This window comes from Narcine bancroftii, chromosome 3, assembly GCF_036971445.1.
Source record: "Narcine bancroftii isolate sNarBan1 chromosome 3, sNarBan1.hap1, whole genome shotgun sequence".
NCBI lineage: Eukaryota > Metazoa > Chordata > Chondrichthyes > Torpediniformes > Narcinidae > Narcine > Narcine bancroftii.
Window position 1 is genome coordinate 132,745,689 of NC_091471.1, and position 16,599 is coordinate 132,762,287.

The 16,599-nt window shown below is 38.3% G+C and overlaps 1 protein-coding gene across 1 annotated transcript in view; it reads right to left on the reverse strand.

Moving 5' to 3' along the window:
- The window catches only part of LOC138757570 (interleukin-8-like), a 59,026-nt gene that overhangs the window by 12,596 nt on the left and 29,831 nt on the right, over positions 1–16,599 (reverse strand). The window contains exons 3-4 of the mRNA XM_069925154.1: positions 6,845–7,042; positions 188–323 (exon numbers count right to left, since the gene is read on the reverse strand). Coding sequence (XP_069781255.1) covers positions 188–323; positions 6,845–6,908 — 200 coding nt within the window. The 5' untranslated portion in view covers positions 6,909–7,042. The remainder of the gene's footprint in view (positions 1–187; positions 324–6,844; positions 7,043–16,599) is intronic.

The following is a 16,599-nucleotide window of genomic DNA, read 5'->3' on the forward strand; positions in this document are numbered from 1 at the left end:
CAATACTCATTTCCCATGAACACCTTTCTGGTCAACATCACCAAGGGTATCCAGCTTAATTTCTTTGTCTCATTCTCCATTCCTCATTGCATTACCAGACTTAATAGACCCTAATCAATCCAGAACACATGTATAAAGGTAAAGCCAGCACTTCATAAATTCCACAGTCATTTATGAATTAACTTACATCACTTCAACATTTGAACAGTGAGGTCCTTTTGGAAAAATGTCAATATCTTTCATTTTATTCAGAGGGATGAAATTAGAGACATAGTTGATGCACATGCAACGAAGCTCGTCAGTCTGCATAATGATAGACATGCCTGTAAAAACATTTCAGAATTGGAATTATTGTAGCTGGTATTTCAATTTAACATTTTGGAATTTTGCATTTCTTTTCTTGAATTGTTTCTTAATTTAATATTGACCTAATGAGTTCTCTCAGGTAATTAACTACGTTAAAACATAGAGCAGTACAGCACAGGAACAGGCTGACTGCATCAAACATTATGTTAGCACATCGCTATTACAGCACCAGTGAGCTGGATTCAAATTCAGTATTGCCTGTAAGGAGTTTGTACATTCTCCTCATGGGTTTTCTCTGGATGTTTTGATTTCCTCCCACTCTCCAAAGTGTATGGGATTGGTAGGTTAATTGGGTGAAGTTGAGCCATGTGGGTTCCATAGGCTGGAAGAGTTCTATCATGTTAAATCATTAAAATTCCAAATTAAACATTTTTAAAATTCCTAAATTAAACTAAAACACTGCTGCTTGCACATGATATATATCCCTTGAGTATCTATAAATTTCTGTGTCTGTGTAGAAGCCTCTTAACACCACTATCATATCTGCTTCCATCACTAACCCTGGCTGACAGTTTCAGACATTCACCAATCTCTATAAAACTTTTGCCCTGCAGATCTCCTTTAAATTTTGCCTCCCTTATCTTTATTTACCTTACAGACAGTACTGAATTCGAACCCAGGTCACTGGGGCCAATTATGATTGGTGCAGTCAAACTGTTCTTTAGAAATCCCTCATTTTTACCCTGAGAAAAGGATTCTGATTGTCTATAGTCTATGCCTCTCACAATTTTATAAACTTTTATAGGTTTCCCCTCAACCTCCGATGTTCCAGAAAAAAAACGACACAAGTTTATCCAACCTCTCCCCATATCTCATACCCTCTAATCCAGGCAGCATCTTGGTAAATCTCCAAAGCCTCCATAACTTTTCTATAATAGGGCAGATAAAATTGTACACAGTATTGCAAGTATGCCTTAGCCCAAATTTTACATAGCTGCAACATAGCTACATTTATACTGAATTCCCTATCCAATGAAGCTACGCGTTCCATATGCTTTCTTTACCAGCCTACCTGCTATGAACCTGGACCTCCATGTGTCTCTGCACATCTCTGCTTATAAGATTCCTACATTAATTGAAATCTTTCCCTTTACATTTGACCTCCCAAAGTTATATCCTTTCAGTCTCAGAAAGACCTATTTATCCTCTCTCTCTCTCTCTCTCTCTCTCTCTCTCTCTCTCTCTCTCTCTCTCTCTCTCTCTCTCTCTCTCCTCCTTGTGATAAACAGTCCTCAATACTCATGCAGTTACCTCATCAAATGCCTTCTGGAAATGTGAAAATGCTACATCTATAGATTACCCTTTATCTGCCAATGTCTTATACAACTTTAACATAACATCCCAACTCCTACACTCAATACTTTGATTTATGAAGGCCAATATACAAAAAGTTCTCTTAACAACCCTATCCACCTGTGATGGCATTTTCAGGGAATTTTGTATTTGTATTCCCAGATTCCTCTGACCTATTGCACTCCTCAGTGCCCTATCATTTACTATGTATGTCCTTTCTTGGCTTGTCCTTCCAAGATACAACACCTCACACTTGTCTGCATTAAACTCCCTGCCAATTTTCATCCCATTTTTCCAGCTGGCTCATATTCCTCTGCAAGTTTTGAAATCCTTCTTTGCTGTCCACAACACCTCCAGTCTTAGTGTCATCTGCAAACTTGCTGATCCAATTTACCACATTATCATCCAGATCATTGATATAGATGATAAACAACGATCGTTCCAGCACCGATCCCTGAGGCACACCACTAGTCACAAGTCTCCAATCTAAGAAGCAATCATCCACCACTACTCTCTGGCTTCTCCCGTCTAGCCATTGTTGAATCCAGTTCACTACCAGTGACTGAACCTTCCTGACTAACCTCCCATGTGAGAGCTTTTCAAAGGCCTTACTAAAGTCCATGTAGACAACATCCACAGCCTTTCCTTTGTCAATTTTCCTGGTAACCCCCTCAAAAAACTTTAAGAATGATTAAACATGACCTACCACGCACAAAGCCATGTTGACTATCCCTAATCAGTCCATGGCTATCCAAATACTTGTATATTGGACTTCTTAGAACACCTTCCAATAATTTACTTACTACTGACTCAAGTTCACTGGTCTATCATTTCCAGTGTTTCTTTTGGAGCCATTTTTAAACAACGGAACAATGTGAGATGCCCTCCAATCCTTCGGTACCACACCCATGGCTAAGGACATTTTAAATATTTCTGCCAGAGCCCCAGTAATTTTTACACTAGCCTCCTTCAAGGTCTGAGAGAATACATTGTCAGGCTCTGGGTATGTATCCATCCTTATTTGCTTTAAGATAGAAAATACCTCCTCCTCTTTAATCTGTATAGGTTCCATGAACTCACTGCTTGTTTTCCTTACTTCCCACAACTCTGTGTCCATTTCCTGAGTGAATATTGATTTAAAATAAAAATATTTAAGACCTCTCCCATCTCTTTTGGCTTCATACAAAGCCAACCATGCTGATATGCAAGGGGACTAATTTTGTCCTTTACTATCATTTTGCTCTTAATATGCACTTAGAAGCCCTTTGGATTTTCCTTCATATTGTCTGCCATATCAACCTCATGTCTTCTTTTAGCTTCCTGATTTCATTCTTGAGGTTTTTCTTGCATTTTTTATACTTCTCAAGTACCTCATTTGCTCCATGTTGCCTATACCTGGTATACTCCTCTCTTCCAAATTTCCTTCAAAAAACAAGGTTTCCTATGCCTTCTAAGTTTGCCTTTGATCCTTACAGGAACGTACAAACTCTGTACTCTCAAAATTTCACCTTTGAAGATCCTCCATTTACCTCGCGTATCCTTGCCCGAAAACAATTTATCTCAATCCATGCATTTGAGATAATTTCTCATATGTTACATTCTAAATGTAATATTATGTGACAATAATAGAACCTTTACTTTTTTTAAAAAACCTTTTTTCCTCAAAATTGGCCTTTCTCCAATTTAGAATCTCAACCTGAGGCCCAGGCCTATCCTTCTCCATAATTAACTTGAAACTACAGTAATTGCATTATGATCACTGGACCCAAAATGTTCCCTGACAAATACTTTTGTCACCTGTCCTGTCTCATTTCCTCATAAGAGATCTAGTATTACACTCTCTCTAGTTAGCACCTCTTTATATTGATTTAGAAAACTTCCCTGAACACATTTAACAATCTCCAAGCCATCCAGCTCTTTTAAAGTATGAGAGTCCCAGTCAATATGTGGAAAGTTAAAATTTCCAATGATCACACCCTTATGTTTTCTGCAGCTGTCTTCTATCTCTCTACAGATTTGCTCCTCCAATTCTCGCTGACTATTGGATGGTCTATAATACAACCCCATGAGTGTGGTCATACTTTTCCCGTTCCTCAGTTCCACCCATATCGCCTCAGTAGATGAGCCCTCTGATCTGTCCTGCCTAAGCACAGCTGTGATATTTTCCCTGACGAGCAATGCCACTCCTCCCCTTCTCATCCCCTCCATTCTATCACATCTAAAACAACAGAAGCCTGGAAGATTGAGTTGCCAGTCCTGCCCCTCCTCTAATCAAGTTTCACTAATGGCTACAATGTCATAATTCCACATGCCAATCCAAGCTCTAAGTTCATCTGCCTTTCTTATAATACTTTGTCCCTTGTGATAGGGAATGTTGCAAATTTTTCTAATCTCTTTGAAATAAGCCCATCTAATATCTTTGGGATATTGGCTACATCTTTGCCTATGCACATTGATGCAAAGTATCAATTTAACTTATCTGGCATGTCCTCACTTATTGTTGTTCATTTCCCATCTCAGTGGCCAGAGGCCTCATACTTAAGTTTGGCATTCTCTTCCTTTCCATATACATTTAGAGGCCCTTACTAACAGGCAGGGTCACCCATGGAAACTCAGTATGTTGAGTTTATGCTGTGTGGTAAAACTATGCTATCTAGTAATTGATATATTGTAAGTCTAGTTTCAAATAAATTCAACTTGATATTCAGCAGAAAGAAAATATCTGCACGGTGGAAGGGATATGCAATACAGAATTGTGTGGGCATCCCCCAAAGTCCTCCAATGTCCAATGGCAGTTAATGTCCAGACTCACTGTGCACCTGCCACTTTCACAGTGTGAAGGACTGAATGAGCTGACCTTCTTCCCTCGAGAGGTGTCTGCCCTAGAATATTCTGACATCATTTGGCTGTTATTTTTATGATGTTTTTAAATGTATCTAATTATAAAGCATTTAAGAACCATTGAAATCAATGCAAATGATTGAGATAAACATGACTGCAAACACTAAAGGAACTCCAACCCATCCTCAATTCTCCATCCCTTGGGTGACAGCAAATCCAACTGCAGGTTTGGAGGTCATGTCTGCCCAACTTCCTGGGTGACTGAGGCAAGTTGGCTGACAGCCAATGGTTCCCAATAGAAAGGCCATCTGCCTGACAGTTTAATGCTTGAGGCATTTCTAGACTCACCTTTCACATTGCATGAGCTTCAGGTCATCCAAAGTTTTGCCTCTCTCATCCTAAATTGAAGCATTTCTTGCTTACCATTACCGCTTTACCCTATTCTTCAATCACTTCCCAGGTAACCAATGCCTTGATTTTTAAATGCTCTTCTTTGTTTTCATTTCCCTCTGCTCTACAGGAGGACTTAAATGCACTGGAAAGGGTGCAGAGGAGATGAAATTGAATTGATTGAACTGAAATGTTTATCATCACTTCTACTGAGATACAATGGAAAACTTTGTCTTATGGGCTATCCAAACAAATCAACCTCTCAATACTATAGTTAGTGCAAAATAAAATAAAGCTGCAGACTATTATGTTTATAAATGGCAGTTAATTTTATAGAGAGTAGAATATTTGTAGGATCAGCTGGGAGGAGGATGCTAAAAGCCACCATGCTATTTTTAACCTGGTTATTTCCTGGAATACAGCATCAAAGTTAGAAGGGAGTGAATTAGCTGGGTTGTTTTGGAGCAGAGGAGGCTGATGGGAGACCCTACAGAGCTCTACAAAATTATAAGTGACAGAGATATTATAACTCTTTGAGGTAGAAGGACATGTTGTTCAGGCTGTTAAGAATGATTTTGATTTTATAAATAGTGAGATTGAAAGCAATGAAATCATTCTAAAACCTGAGAAAACACTGGTTACATCTTAGCTGGAGAATTAACCAAGTTCTGAATGCCATAAATTTTGAAATGTCAAAATCTATGAAAGGAATTACTGGGTCCACAATTATGTGGAGATCCAGGAGAGACTGATTTATTTTCTCTGAAGGAGAGAAGATTAAGATAGATTTGATATAGATGTTCCAAAAGTGTTAACAGTTTTAAAAAGTTAAATGAGGAGGGACCCAACAGGTTCAATGATTAGAGAAAACAGATTTCTGGCAAAAGAATTTTTAGTGACATTGTTATGACCCTACTATGATCAAGAGAGCTCTTCCTAAATGATTGGTAGATGCAAATTCAATAGTCATTTACAAAATGGAATTTAATATATATCAAAAGGATGAAGATTTGCTGCAATACTATGGGGAGAAAGTCAAAATTGAGACTCAAAAAGCCTATAGAATGAATTAAATAGCTTCTTCCGCATTGTTTCATTTTGTGATTATAGTGATGTTCACTCCTGTATGCTGGTGCCAGTCCATCATTCAAGGACTAAATGAAACTATTAAAAGGTGGAATTGGTTATTTCTCTTCTCATTGGATCAACTTTCATGCTGATGTAGGATTGTCATAATTTTGTCCCATCAATAAGGGCAGGTTGTAATGGGACTTACTATGAGTGTTCATGAGAGAAAGTAGTTAACAAGGATTGGGGTTCCCAAGAGTAATGGAAGGGAGGATCAGAATTCTGAGGTGATTGGAGAGGAAGATTGGGATCCCTGAGGTGGTTGGAGGGGTAGCTTGGGATCCCCAAGATGATTGGAGGATCAGAATCACGAGGTGATTGGAAAGGAAATTTGTGATTCGCAAGGAGAGGCTAAAGAGAAGATCAGAATGGCAAAAGCAAGGATACCTCAGTAGACAAGTCCCTATCCTTTCATCTCTTGTAAAGAATGAAATTTCTGCTTGTTCTTTCTCACCCCGAGCTCCCACCCATGCCCTTCCTCCACCACTTGGTCACAAACATTCTCCCTTATCAGCTTCTGCCCCCGACATTGAGTATTAATTCAGTTCAGGTTTTCCCCTCCGGCTGAACAAATTGCAATGCACCTCAGTCATCTTCAGAAGTTGATCATGCATTAATTCCTATTGCAAAACTCAAAGCCAGAACAAAATGATATACAACACTCTTGCTTGCACATGCATGTCTAGAGGCAATACTTTATCCTACTGCCAGATTCCCATGCTGAACAATAGAAAAAGAACCTGGCCCTGTTCCCATTATTGACTCATCATGCAGGATTTTTTAATGATAGCTGAAAGTTTAAGATGTTACTTTGATTATTTCTTACCTTGTGTCGAAGGCAGATATAGTACAAAAAGAGCAAAGATGGTGAAAATAACTTTGGAGTTCATTTTCTTTTCACGGTGCAGCTTTTTAAAAAATAATTTTTCACAGTTGTGCTGCTGTGGTCTGTTTCTCAGTCTTTATATTTCAGTTGGAATTCCAGCTGGAATTTCTTGACTTGAAAACAGGAAGTTATGCAATCCTAAAACCAATGATAAGAAACACAGGACTCATTATTTGATGGATCAAATATTTTTTTTCAGACACACTGCATATTCAACTTATGCATTTGCCTTTATCCTATCTCAATGGTTGGCCTTTGATAAATCATCTCTTCATTCTCTGTTCTTTACCTCTGACACTGAACAGTTCTTTTTCATCATTTATCAGACTTATGAACCTCCCTTTGCAACCCTCACCTTAACCATAAACTACTCTGAGATCATCGATAGATCAGCCTGCACAATTGAAACATTTATTTTCAATGGGCTAACTCTAACATGAATATTTATTTATCTATCCTTATATTTTTATTATCTCTTTTTCTGTCTTGGCATGTTATTGTAATTTATTTAATTTATGCTATTGCAGTTGGTGTGTCTAACCTGTGTGCTGCAGCAATTAAAAATTTTGGTTGTACTGGTGTAAGTGACATTATCCCTCATGCTCATACTCAATCCTTTAGCTTTAGCCCAACCCTTAAGCATCTTCACCTTCCAAGTTTCTTAATAAACTCAATCCTAACTTAACACCCCTTCCTCACCACCTTTGTTCAATACTGTTGGAAAATATTGCAACTCTACTAGATTATCCCAATTTCAGTGTCATCAATTCTTGCCATCCAATATGCAGCTGTGAATTGGTACTGTCCTATTTCCGTTTAGATTGAGGCAAACATAACTCCATGACTCCCTGAGCACCAGGGTTACAAGTTTCTTTCCTGCAATGGATTGTGATTGAAGAACTGAGAACAGATGGTCATGGTCTTCCAGAGAGTGTCCACCAATGGTGACGTTGTCAAGATAAGGGAAAGTTGCCTTCAACCTGTACTGGTCAACCATTTTGTCCATCTGTCTCTGGAAGACCAAGACCCATTGGTGATACCAAAAGTGACCTTCTGGAACCAATAGAGCCATCTGTCTGCCTCAAATGCTATGTAGGGGCGGTCCTCAGAAGGGATAGTTAACTGATAGTATGCAGCTTTCAGGTCGATGGTCGAATAGATCCGGTACTGTGCAATTTCATTTACCATGTCCAAATTCGAGGGAGGAGGTACGCGTCCAGGAGTGTGAAAAAATTAATTGTTTGGCTGTAGTCATTCATTAGTCTGGACTTTTCTTATCTATCCAATATCTCTTATAGCCGTAGCATTAATATGGCTGGTCTAGTTGAGTTTCTGTTCAATAGTGACATCTATAATATTAATGATGGAGGGCTCACTGTTGGTAATACCATTAAATATTGAAGGTGAATAGTTAGATAATCTCTTGTTGGAGGTAGACTCTACTGGAACTTATGTGTCGCAGATTTTACTTGTCATCTGTCAGTCTATGCCTGAATGGAGTTTAGGTCCTGCTGCCTGCAGACATGGACTGTTTCATTTGCTAAGGAGATAAGAATGGAGTGCAATGCCACGGAACCACTGGTGAACATCTGCACTTCTGACCTTATGAAGGAAGGTAGGTCAATGATGAAGCAATGTAGATATTTGGCCTGAGACAACAACCTTTATGTCTCCAGCCATTGGGGTGTTTCCCATTGTTACTGTGAGAGATGAGAAAAACTGATATTGCAATATGAACATGAAGAAATGAAGAAAATAAAATTGATACATAAGTAAATGAATGAAGCCAGTACAAACAACATGAGACATGGATATTAGAAGGCAGGAAGCTGACACTGTCTGAGTAAGATAAGAATCTCCTAGAGAATCAGCAAGTTCACTAACTGAAAGGAGATAAGGACAGACAATTGATGATAGAAGTAGAGTTAGTCTGAACGAGATAAGGGTCTCCAAGCCCCAGATAGAATTAGCAAGGCTTGCATAAATAATTAGAAAACCTTAGACAGTATTAGCCAGTTCTACATATATAATTAGTAAGCCTTACACAGATTTATCAAGTTATGTATATTAAACTAGTAAACCCTAGACAGGATTAGCGAACTCTGCATATGAAGAGACTGTAGCTCTGAGAGGTGTGAATGGGGACAAGGGCAAGGTTGTGAATAAGGACAATGAGGATAATGACATGAGAAGACACCGACAGGATACCCCCTGGTCCTCCAAGTGCACAGAAACAGCACGTAGGCAGGCAGGATTGCCTAATGCCAAACCTCTCCAGCAGGAGGCAGAAGAATGTAAGGGGGGGTGGTTATTCCTATACTGAGATAAACTGTATAAAAGTTGGGTGAGCCCCAGTGTATGTGTGTATTCCCAGGGTAAAGGGAAGCACCCAACTTTGCATTGTTGTATAATAAATGTTCTTTGTTCTCAATTTTTGTCTCGAGCAATTTCTTTAAAGGTAATTCTGTTTCTAACATTACCTATTGATTTCAGTTTTACCAGGGTATCTTAATGCTACTCTTGGTCAAATTCTGCCTTGATGTCAAGGGCAATCATATGCACATTGGAATTCAGCTCTTTAGACCATATCCTGACCAAAGCTGTCAAGAGGTCTGTAGCTGACAAGACCTAAACTGGGCAATGGTGAAATTATTTATCAGTAGATGCCACCTGATAGGATAGTTGACAACGGCTTTCATTTGTTGATTTAGATTAGCCAGATTGGAAGTTCATTAACCAGATTAGATTTGTCTTGCTTTTTGTGACTAAGAGAAACAGCAGGCAAAATACCAAATCTGATTAAAAAAAACAAAGGATCTGGGGAAAAAAGCAAAACTCTGAATGAATCACCAGAATCGTATCAGGTGATCTCCTTCTTTGCTCCATATTGAAAATTTATCCTGTCCACTCTTGCTATGAAGTGGCTGAGCAGGAAGAGACAAAGATTTTAAAAAATTGATGTTATTTTATGGATGGTGATGTACCATCTATAATCACAAAAAACTGGAGTTGTGAAACACTCAGGCTTTTATTAACTAAAGACTGGAATAACAGTCTACCTCTTGACTTATAGAAGCAAAGTGAAAGGGGGAGCATGCAAGGTGCTATGGGTATCATCGGTCTCAGGAGGCATGTCCATCCAGCCAAACATGGCATAACAGTGGTCTACAACAGATGGTATTTGGAGACTTACTCATGAATCACTGGATAGATCAGTGAGATAGAACAAGTAGAGTTAACCTCATGGTGTGGGATTTTTTTTTTTGTCCACATTTCTGGACATCAGTAGATATACTTCTTGGTGATTTTCCACATTCTGTGCTTTTTTTGTTATCTTTATAAAATATGCCAAATTCAATTTTTAAAAGTTTCAGCAAACTTCTGGGAAAAAGGAAGTAATAAAAACACATAAAATATATACCGTATAAACATTGAATAGATATTAATAAACATGGAAAAATAATTTTAAAAAATCAAGATAAGATATGTGGCAATGATGAGAAATATTTCCACTTAACCTATGTCAGTTTAGACCCAAACAGGTTATAAGGACCCAATCATTTGAATGGAGTTTTTGTTCCGGGAAGAAAGGAAGTTAAATTATATCCATTTAACTTACTGTGGTTAAATTAAGAAAAAAAATCAAATGCATTTGATTCTTCTTCTAAAGTTTCTGTTTGTTCAATGTTATGATTTATTTTTTATGACTATTATTGTTCAGACAAAGAATTACTGAAGGAAATTAGAAGGTCGGACAGCATCCAGGGATGCTGCCAGAACTGTTGAACTCCTCTAGCAATTCTTACTCTGTTCATTCTTCTGGGCTGAGATGGAGGAAAAGTTGTGTGCAAGAGTCATCAGTTTTAGCTCTTTACCCTCCCTCAGGAAATTTCCATTGTGTATGACATTAGTAATGAACAAAATTGTCTTTGTGCTAGTTTCGTTAGGGGATTCTAAGTTAAGTCTGATCCAGTTGCTCATGCCTAGAAATTTTTTTCTTTTAAAAAACACATATCTCATTGGCTTGTTGAAAATTACATTTGAATTTGCTCTTCTGCTCAGGATGCAAAAATCAGAACTTAACAACAGGCAATCTAAAAGGATTTCTTTTTACCTCTTTTCTAGTTCTGTTGCCAATTGATTTAAATCTGTATCTGATGTAAACCATCATTGTAAATCTTGCAAGGGGCAGAGAGAGAGAGAGAGAGAGAGAGAGAGAGAGAGAAGGAGAGGGACAAGAGAGAGAATAGCATAGTTATAGATTAATAGGGAATTACAAGCAACAATGAATAATGTAATAAAACTCTAGCCTTCAAACAATGTCTAGTCCACAAAAACCTCTTTGATCCTATAGCAACTGCAGCAAAGGAATTTACAAGCTCCAAATAATCCATTAGAAGAATTCAGTAGGTCAAAGAGCATTTGTAGAGGTTAAAAAGTAATTGTTGACATTTTGGGTTAAAACCTTTCACCAAGACTGATAGGAGACAGGCAACAAAAGGACAAATGGGTGGGAACAGGAGTGAGACAAAGGTCAGTCGGGGAATGATGAACAAGGGAGAGGCAAACTCCAGATTCCAGCATCTCCAATGCTTGTGTCTCAAATTATAAGCACAGTTGTGTCAACAACATTTGGTCTTGGCAACACACAGCTAATTAATTGAATCAAATGGATGTTTAATAAAACTGCAATTATTGGCATTGATTGATAATGTTGATACTGACAACACTATTGAAATAGGTTGTTACCACAGTGGTTCACTTGGTCTAGAGCCATAAATAAAACAGGCCTTTATTCAGCACAAGCTGACATGCAAGGGAGATCTGTTGGCAAGCCATCCCCAACATAAAATGCATCAAATTTTGGATTTTTTAGATAGAGTGACAATCAAACTTGCCCATGACCATGTTTGGTGTACCCAGATGGAAAAGTAACTAACCTAGAGCTTCCCATGATCCATGCATAAGTCTGAGACATGGGGCCCAATCATTTTTGTTTCCCTTTCTGTGTTTCAATGCTAGAAAACACATGAACTCCAAGATGTTTAGCTTCAATGCCTTGTTAAATGGTGCCAAATATCTTCACTCTAAAATGTCTTATGTTTTTAATGCTTAAATCTTGCTCTACATTTATGGCTAATTTTAGCCAGCTGGTACATTTCATATCTCAACATTTTGTCTATTGATCTCCTTATCCTGATTCCATCAGTCCTTTGTGACTTGATGTTTTGATACATCTCTTGAAGAGTTTATTGGAACTGAATCAACAACGCTGTTTCCTTCTCAGCTTTCTTGAGATGGCCATCCCATACCAGTATACCCCATGGTCATGTCATATTTGTTTATCACAGTGGGAATGGTGAACTTAAGTATTGCATCAAATTACTTAATGATGAGAAGACTTGTGGAAGCTTGTGATAAATGTCTGTTTTTATTGTGTATCTTAAGTCTTTAGTTAAGGTTGAGCAGGAAGTTATTAGAGGATTGGAGCTGTTAATCTTCCACAATTTTGCCTCTTGTATAGCCCCCATGATAAGAGTTAAATTGAAGAATACATGACAAGAAAGAAAGTATAATAGTTCAATGTGAAATAAGGGAACAGAATATAAACAAAAGAAAGGATCAAGGCTTGAGAAGTGAGGTGGCTCTGATCAATTGGAAAGATTCAACACAAGGCATGAGATAGACAGGCAAAAGCTAACATTTAAAGAATAATAAAAAAAAATCAACCAGTGGATCAACACTGATTCAGCAAAGAATGCACCAGGACATACCAGTAGTAGAACCAGGCATTCCAAATCAGGAGGATTCAATCTGCTGAAGATGCAGGACAGGATTACTTGCATCCCAAGCAAAATAAGCAACATGCAATAGTTAGAACTATGCAATTACACATCCAACGAATTAGATCTAAGCTCTTGGGCTGCCACATCCAGCAGCAAACAATGGTGGACAAGCAAACAACTCACTGGAGGAGAATATCCCCATTCTCAAAGAAGGGGAAGCCCAGCCCATTAGAGCAAAAGCTGAAGCTCTTGCAAGAATCTTCAGCCTTCTTTAGTTGTCCCCAGAACAATAGATGTTAGTCAATCTCTAATTCAGTTTACTCCAGGTAATATCAGGAATTGACTAAAGATATCTGCTACTGGGCCCTGGCCTCATTCCAGCAATAGTCCTGAATACTTGAGCTCCAGAATTTTCTGCTCCCTTGGCTAAACTGTTCCAGTGCAGCTATATCTCTGGCATCTACCCAGCAATGTGGAAAATTGCCCTGGTATGCCCTGTTCACAAGAAGCAAGACAAATCAAAGCTGGCCAGTTACTGCCCCATCAGTCTCCTCCTGATCATCAGTAAATTGATGTCAGATATAAGCTGCTATGAGCATTGGTGCTATCAAGCAGCACGTGCTTCGCCTATGAAAGACATTATTCATGGAAACTCAGTTTGGGATCTTCCTGAGTTGAAATCCTGAGATGAAGTGAGAGTAACAGACATTGACATCAAGGCACCATTTGATTGTGTTTGGTCTCAGGCAGCTCTGCCAAAACTGGAGTCAAGAGGAATTGGGAGTAAAACTCTCTATTGGTTGGAATGATACCTTGCACAAAGGAAGATGGTCATGGTAGTTGGAGGTCAATTACCTTGGCCCACAGAACATCTCTGCAGGAAGTCTTTTGATCATGTCCTAGGCCCAACTATCTTTAGTTGCTTCACCAATGACTATCCTTCAGTTGTAAGTAGGGTGGCCATTCCAAAGGAGAACATAGTCATAGGTTACCATATATTACCATATACACACACATACAGGGTGTATGCATTTGTTGTTTTTGCAAAAGGAATGGACACCTCATAAATAAATGTTCACAGATTGCACATTTCAGTACCATTTGTGTTAGCTCAGATAATGAAGTTGATGGCAACCAAATGCAGCAATATTCAGGCCAGAACTGACAGGTGTCTAACATTCTCCTCTGTAGTGTGGATTGTAGGTGGTCAAGTGACCTCTCCAGTAAGCCTGAGATCGGAAGTGACCTCACCTGCCAATCAAGGGTTAGATCTGACTATCCATGAGGCTGATGTGTGATTGGTTCTTGCAGCTCATGTGTGATTGGTCCTCTGGGTGTCAATCAATTGTTAGATCTGCCCACAGGTGTGTCTGACGTGAATTGGTTCAAGCAAGTCACGTGAACATGCCCTGCATTGAAAAGAGCAATGCATGGGGCCTGTTTAGTCTTTTTTTTGGCGCTGCCTTGAGAACAGCACTGAAGTCTAAGCTGCTGGCCATGGCCGAGCATCATGGGACTGACTGCAATAGGCCCATCCTGGATCCTGTGCTGTGGTTAATGCTGTAAACCAGGTTCATTTGACATTCAGTACTTGTTAGTTGTAGCTAATTTACTGTTCATTAGTGTGGTTTCCTGTGGATGGATGGACATTGTATGTTTAATCCTTATATTCCCAATCGTGAGTTCAAAATGCTCAGCAGCAATTTATTTGCACCTGATGTGTACATATTTGTGTATTATTCTGGGTTGGTATGTGTGTGTGTGTTCCCCTTTGTGAATTTCCCTGTACGTAAATTAATACTATTATTTGTTTATACCTGTCCAGCCTTCCTTCTCTTTGAAACCTTTGAACCTATACTTGAACACTTTTGGCGCTGCGAGCAGGGTTCAAGGAGCTTCGACTGTCCCTGTGCTGTTGCAATGATTTTGCACAATGCTAACCAATTTAATCTTTCCCTGTAACCATCTGTGTTCAGACTCCCTTTTTTTGGAAATTTTTATTTATCATTTGCATCAATACAAACATTTACTCAATGAAAATAGTAACTTGTAACAACATAATAAAAAATGATAAAATAAGTTTTTCTATTTTCTCTCCAACTCCCCTCCCCCTACCCGGAAGAAAGGAATAAAGAACAAAGCAAACACCTAAATCTATATTTTAATCATTATTATCATAATTAATATTTACTAACAATCTTTTATTAATTATTAGCTGAGAGGGGTAGGTAAGATGGATGACGTGGATGGACTTTTATTCACGAAATCCATGTATGATTCCCAAATCTTATTAAAAACTCCCAATCTGATTCCTTAAACTATAAAATATTTTTCTAATGGTATACAGTTTTGCATTTCAGTATTCCATCTGTCTATTGTTACAAAATTCTCCATTTTCCACGCTCCTCCTAATAAAATTTTCCCTTTAGCATTTGATAATTGCATAAATATATCTTGTATAAGTTTTCTATCATCTACATTAGATGCATATAAATTCATTGAAGTCCATTGTTCTAAATAAATTTGACAATTGACCATTACATACCTTCCAGCTATATCGACAGAAAGTATATAATATTTTTACTGATAAATTTTTATTTATCAATATTGCTGTGCCTCTAGCTTTTAAATTAAAGGAAGATGCCAATACCATTCCAACCCAGTATATTTTCAATTTTTTATGCTCTCTTTCCATCAAATGTGTTTCTTGTAAAAAGCAATATCTATTTTTGCTTTTTTCATATATATATATTAATATTTTCTTCGATTTGATTCTGTATCCCATTAATAGTAATACTAATAAAATTCAATTTTCCCACCATCAATTATCTTTATTAAATTTGTCAGCAATCCACCTTTCCACTCCCACCCCTCTCGCTCTCATAACATTAACAACATATTGCATAATGCTCTTGATTAATTTAGGTGAACAAGAAAGAAAGGGAAACAATAAAAGGATAAACCCTCCCACCCTCCACCAAAAGGTTCACAATATTAGTATAGCATCTTTAAAATCCTAATCTATTTGAGTTGTGGTGGAAATCACACCAGCACTCATGACTCCGCAGCAGTTAGTTCCATACTCCCAACTAACTCACTCAAAATGCAGTGGTCTCCTGTTGCATTATGTCTGTATATTCTTAGCCATTTATGGATCTGTTAAATATATAGATCACTTACAGGTTAAAACTTTCCTCCTCATTAATCGCACATGCACAGAGTCACTTCTTCACCTGTAACAGGCGGCCATTGTCGGGGGAGATCTTGCACAGCAATGTCCAAGGTCTCCCCAGTGTTACAAGCCCAAAGGACCCCAAAACCCAGCAGCAATAGAAATCCACCAAGACACATAGTTACTTAAACAAAAGTTGTTTTTAATTATCTTTAAACATGAAAACAGAATCAAACTTATCTCTATTAACTTAACTAACCCAACCTAACCTTCTACTAATTCAATCTCACTTCTCAAGTTCACTGGTTGCAGGCAATTCTTATACTGTGCACAAAATTTAACATGTATAAAGTTCAGCAGGCTTTGGTGCTCAAAAGGTAAATGTTTACTGCTCAGGAAAGTTCTTTGTAGGTTTGTAGAAAGAGATTTGTTATTCCAGGATTTCCACAGCTGAGGTACCTCCATTAGTCACCTCAATGTCTCGCTGATGAAACTTGTCCCTTCAGGGTTCTCCAGATGATAACTTCCTTCCCGGACGAGCCCCCATTTGTGAGAAACAGAAGTACCTTCACAGATTTCGCTCATACAAAAATTGAGAACAAAGAGCATTTATTGTACAACAATGCAAAGTTGGGTGCTTCCCCTTACCCTGGGAATGCACACACATACTGGGGCTCACCCAACTTTTATACAGTTCATTTCAGTGCAGAGGTACCCTCCACCCCCCCCCCCCCCTA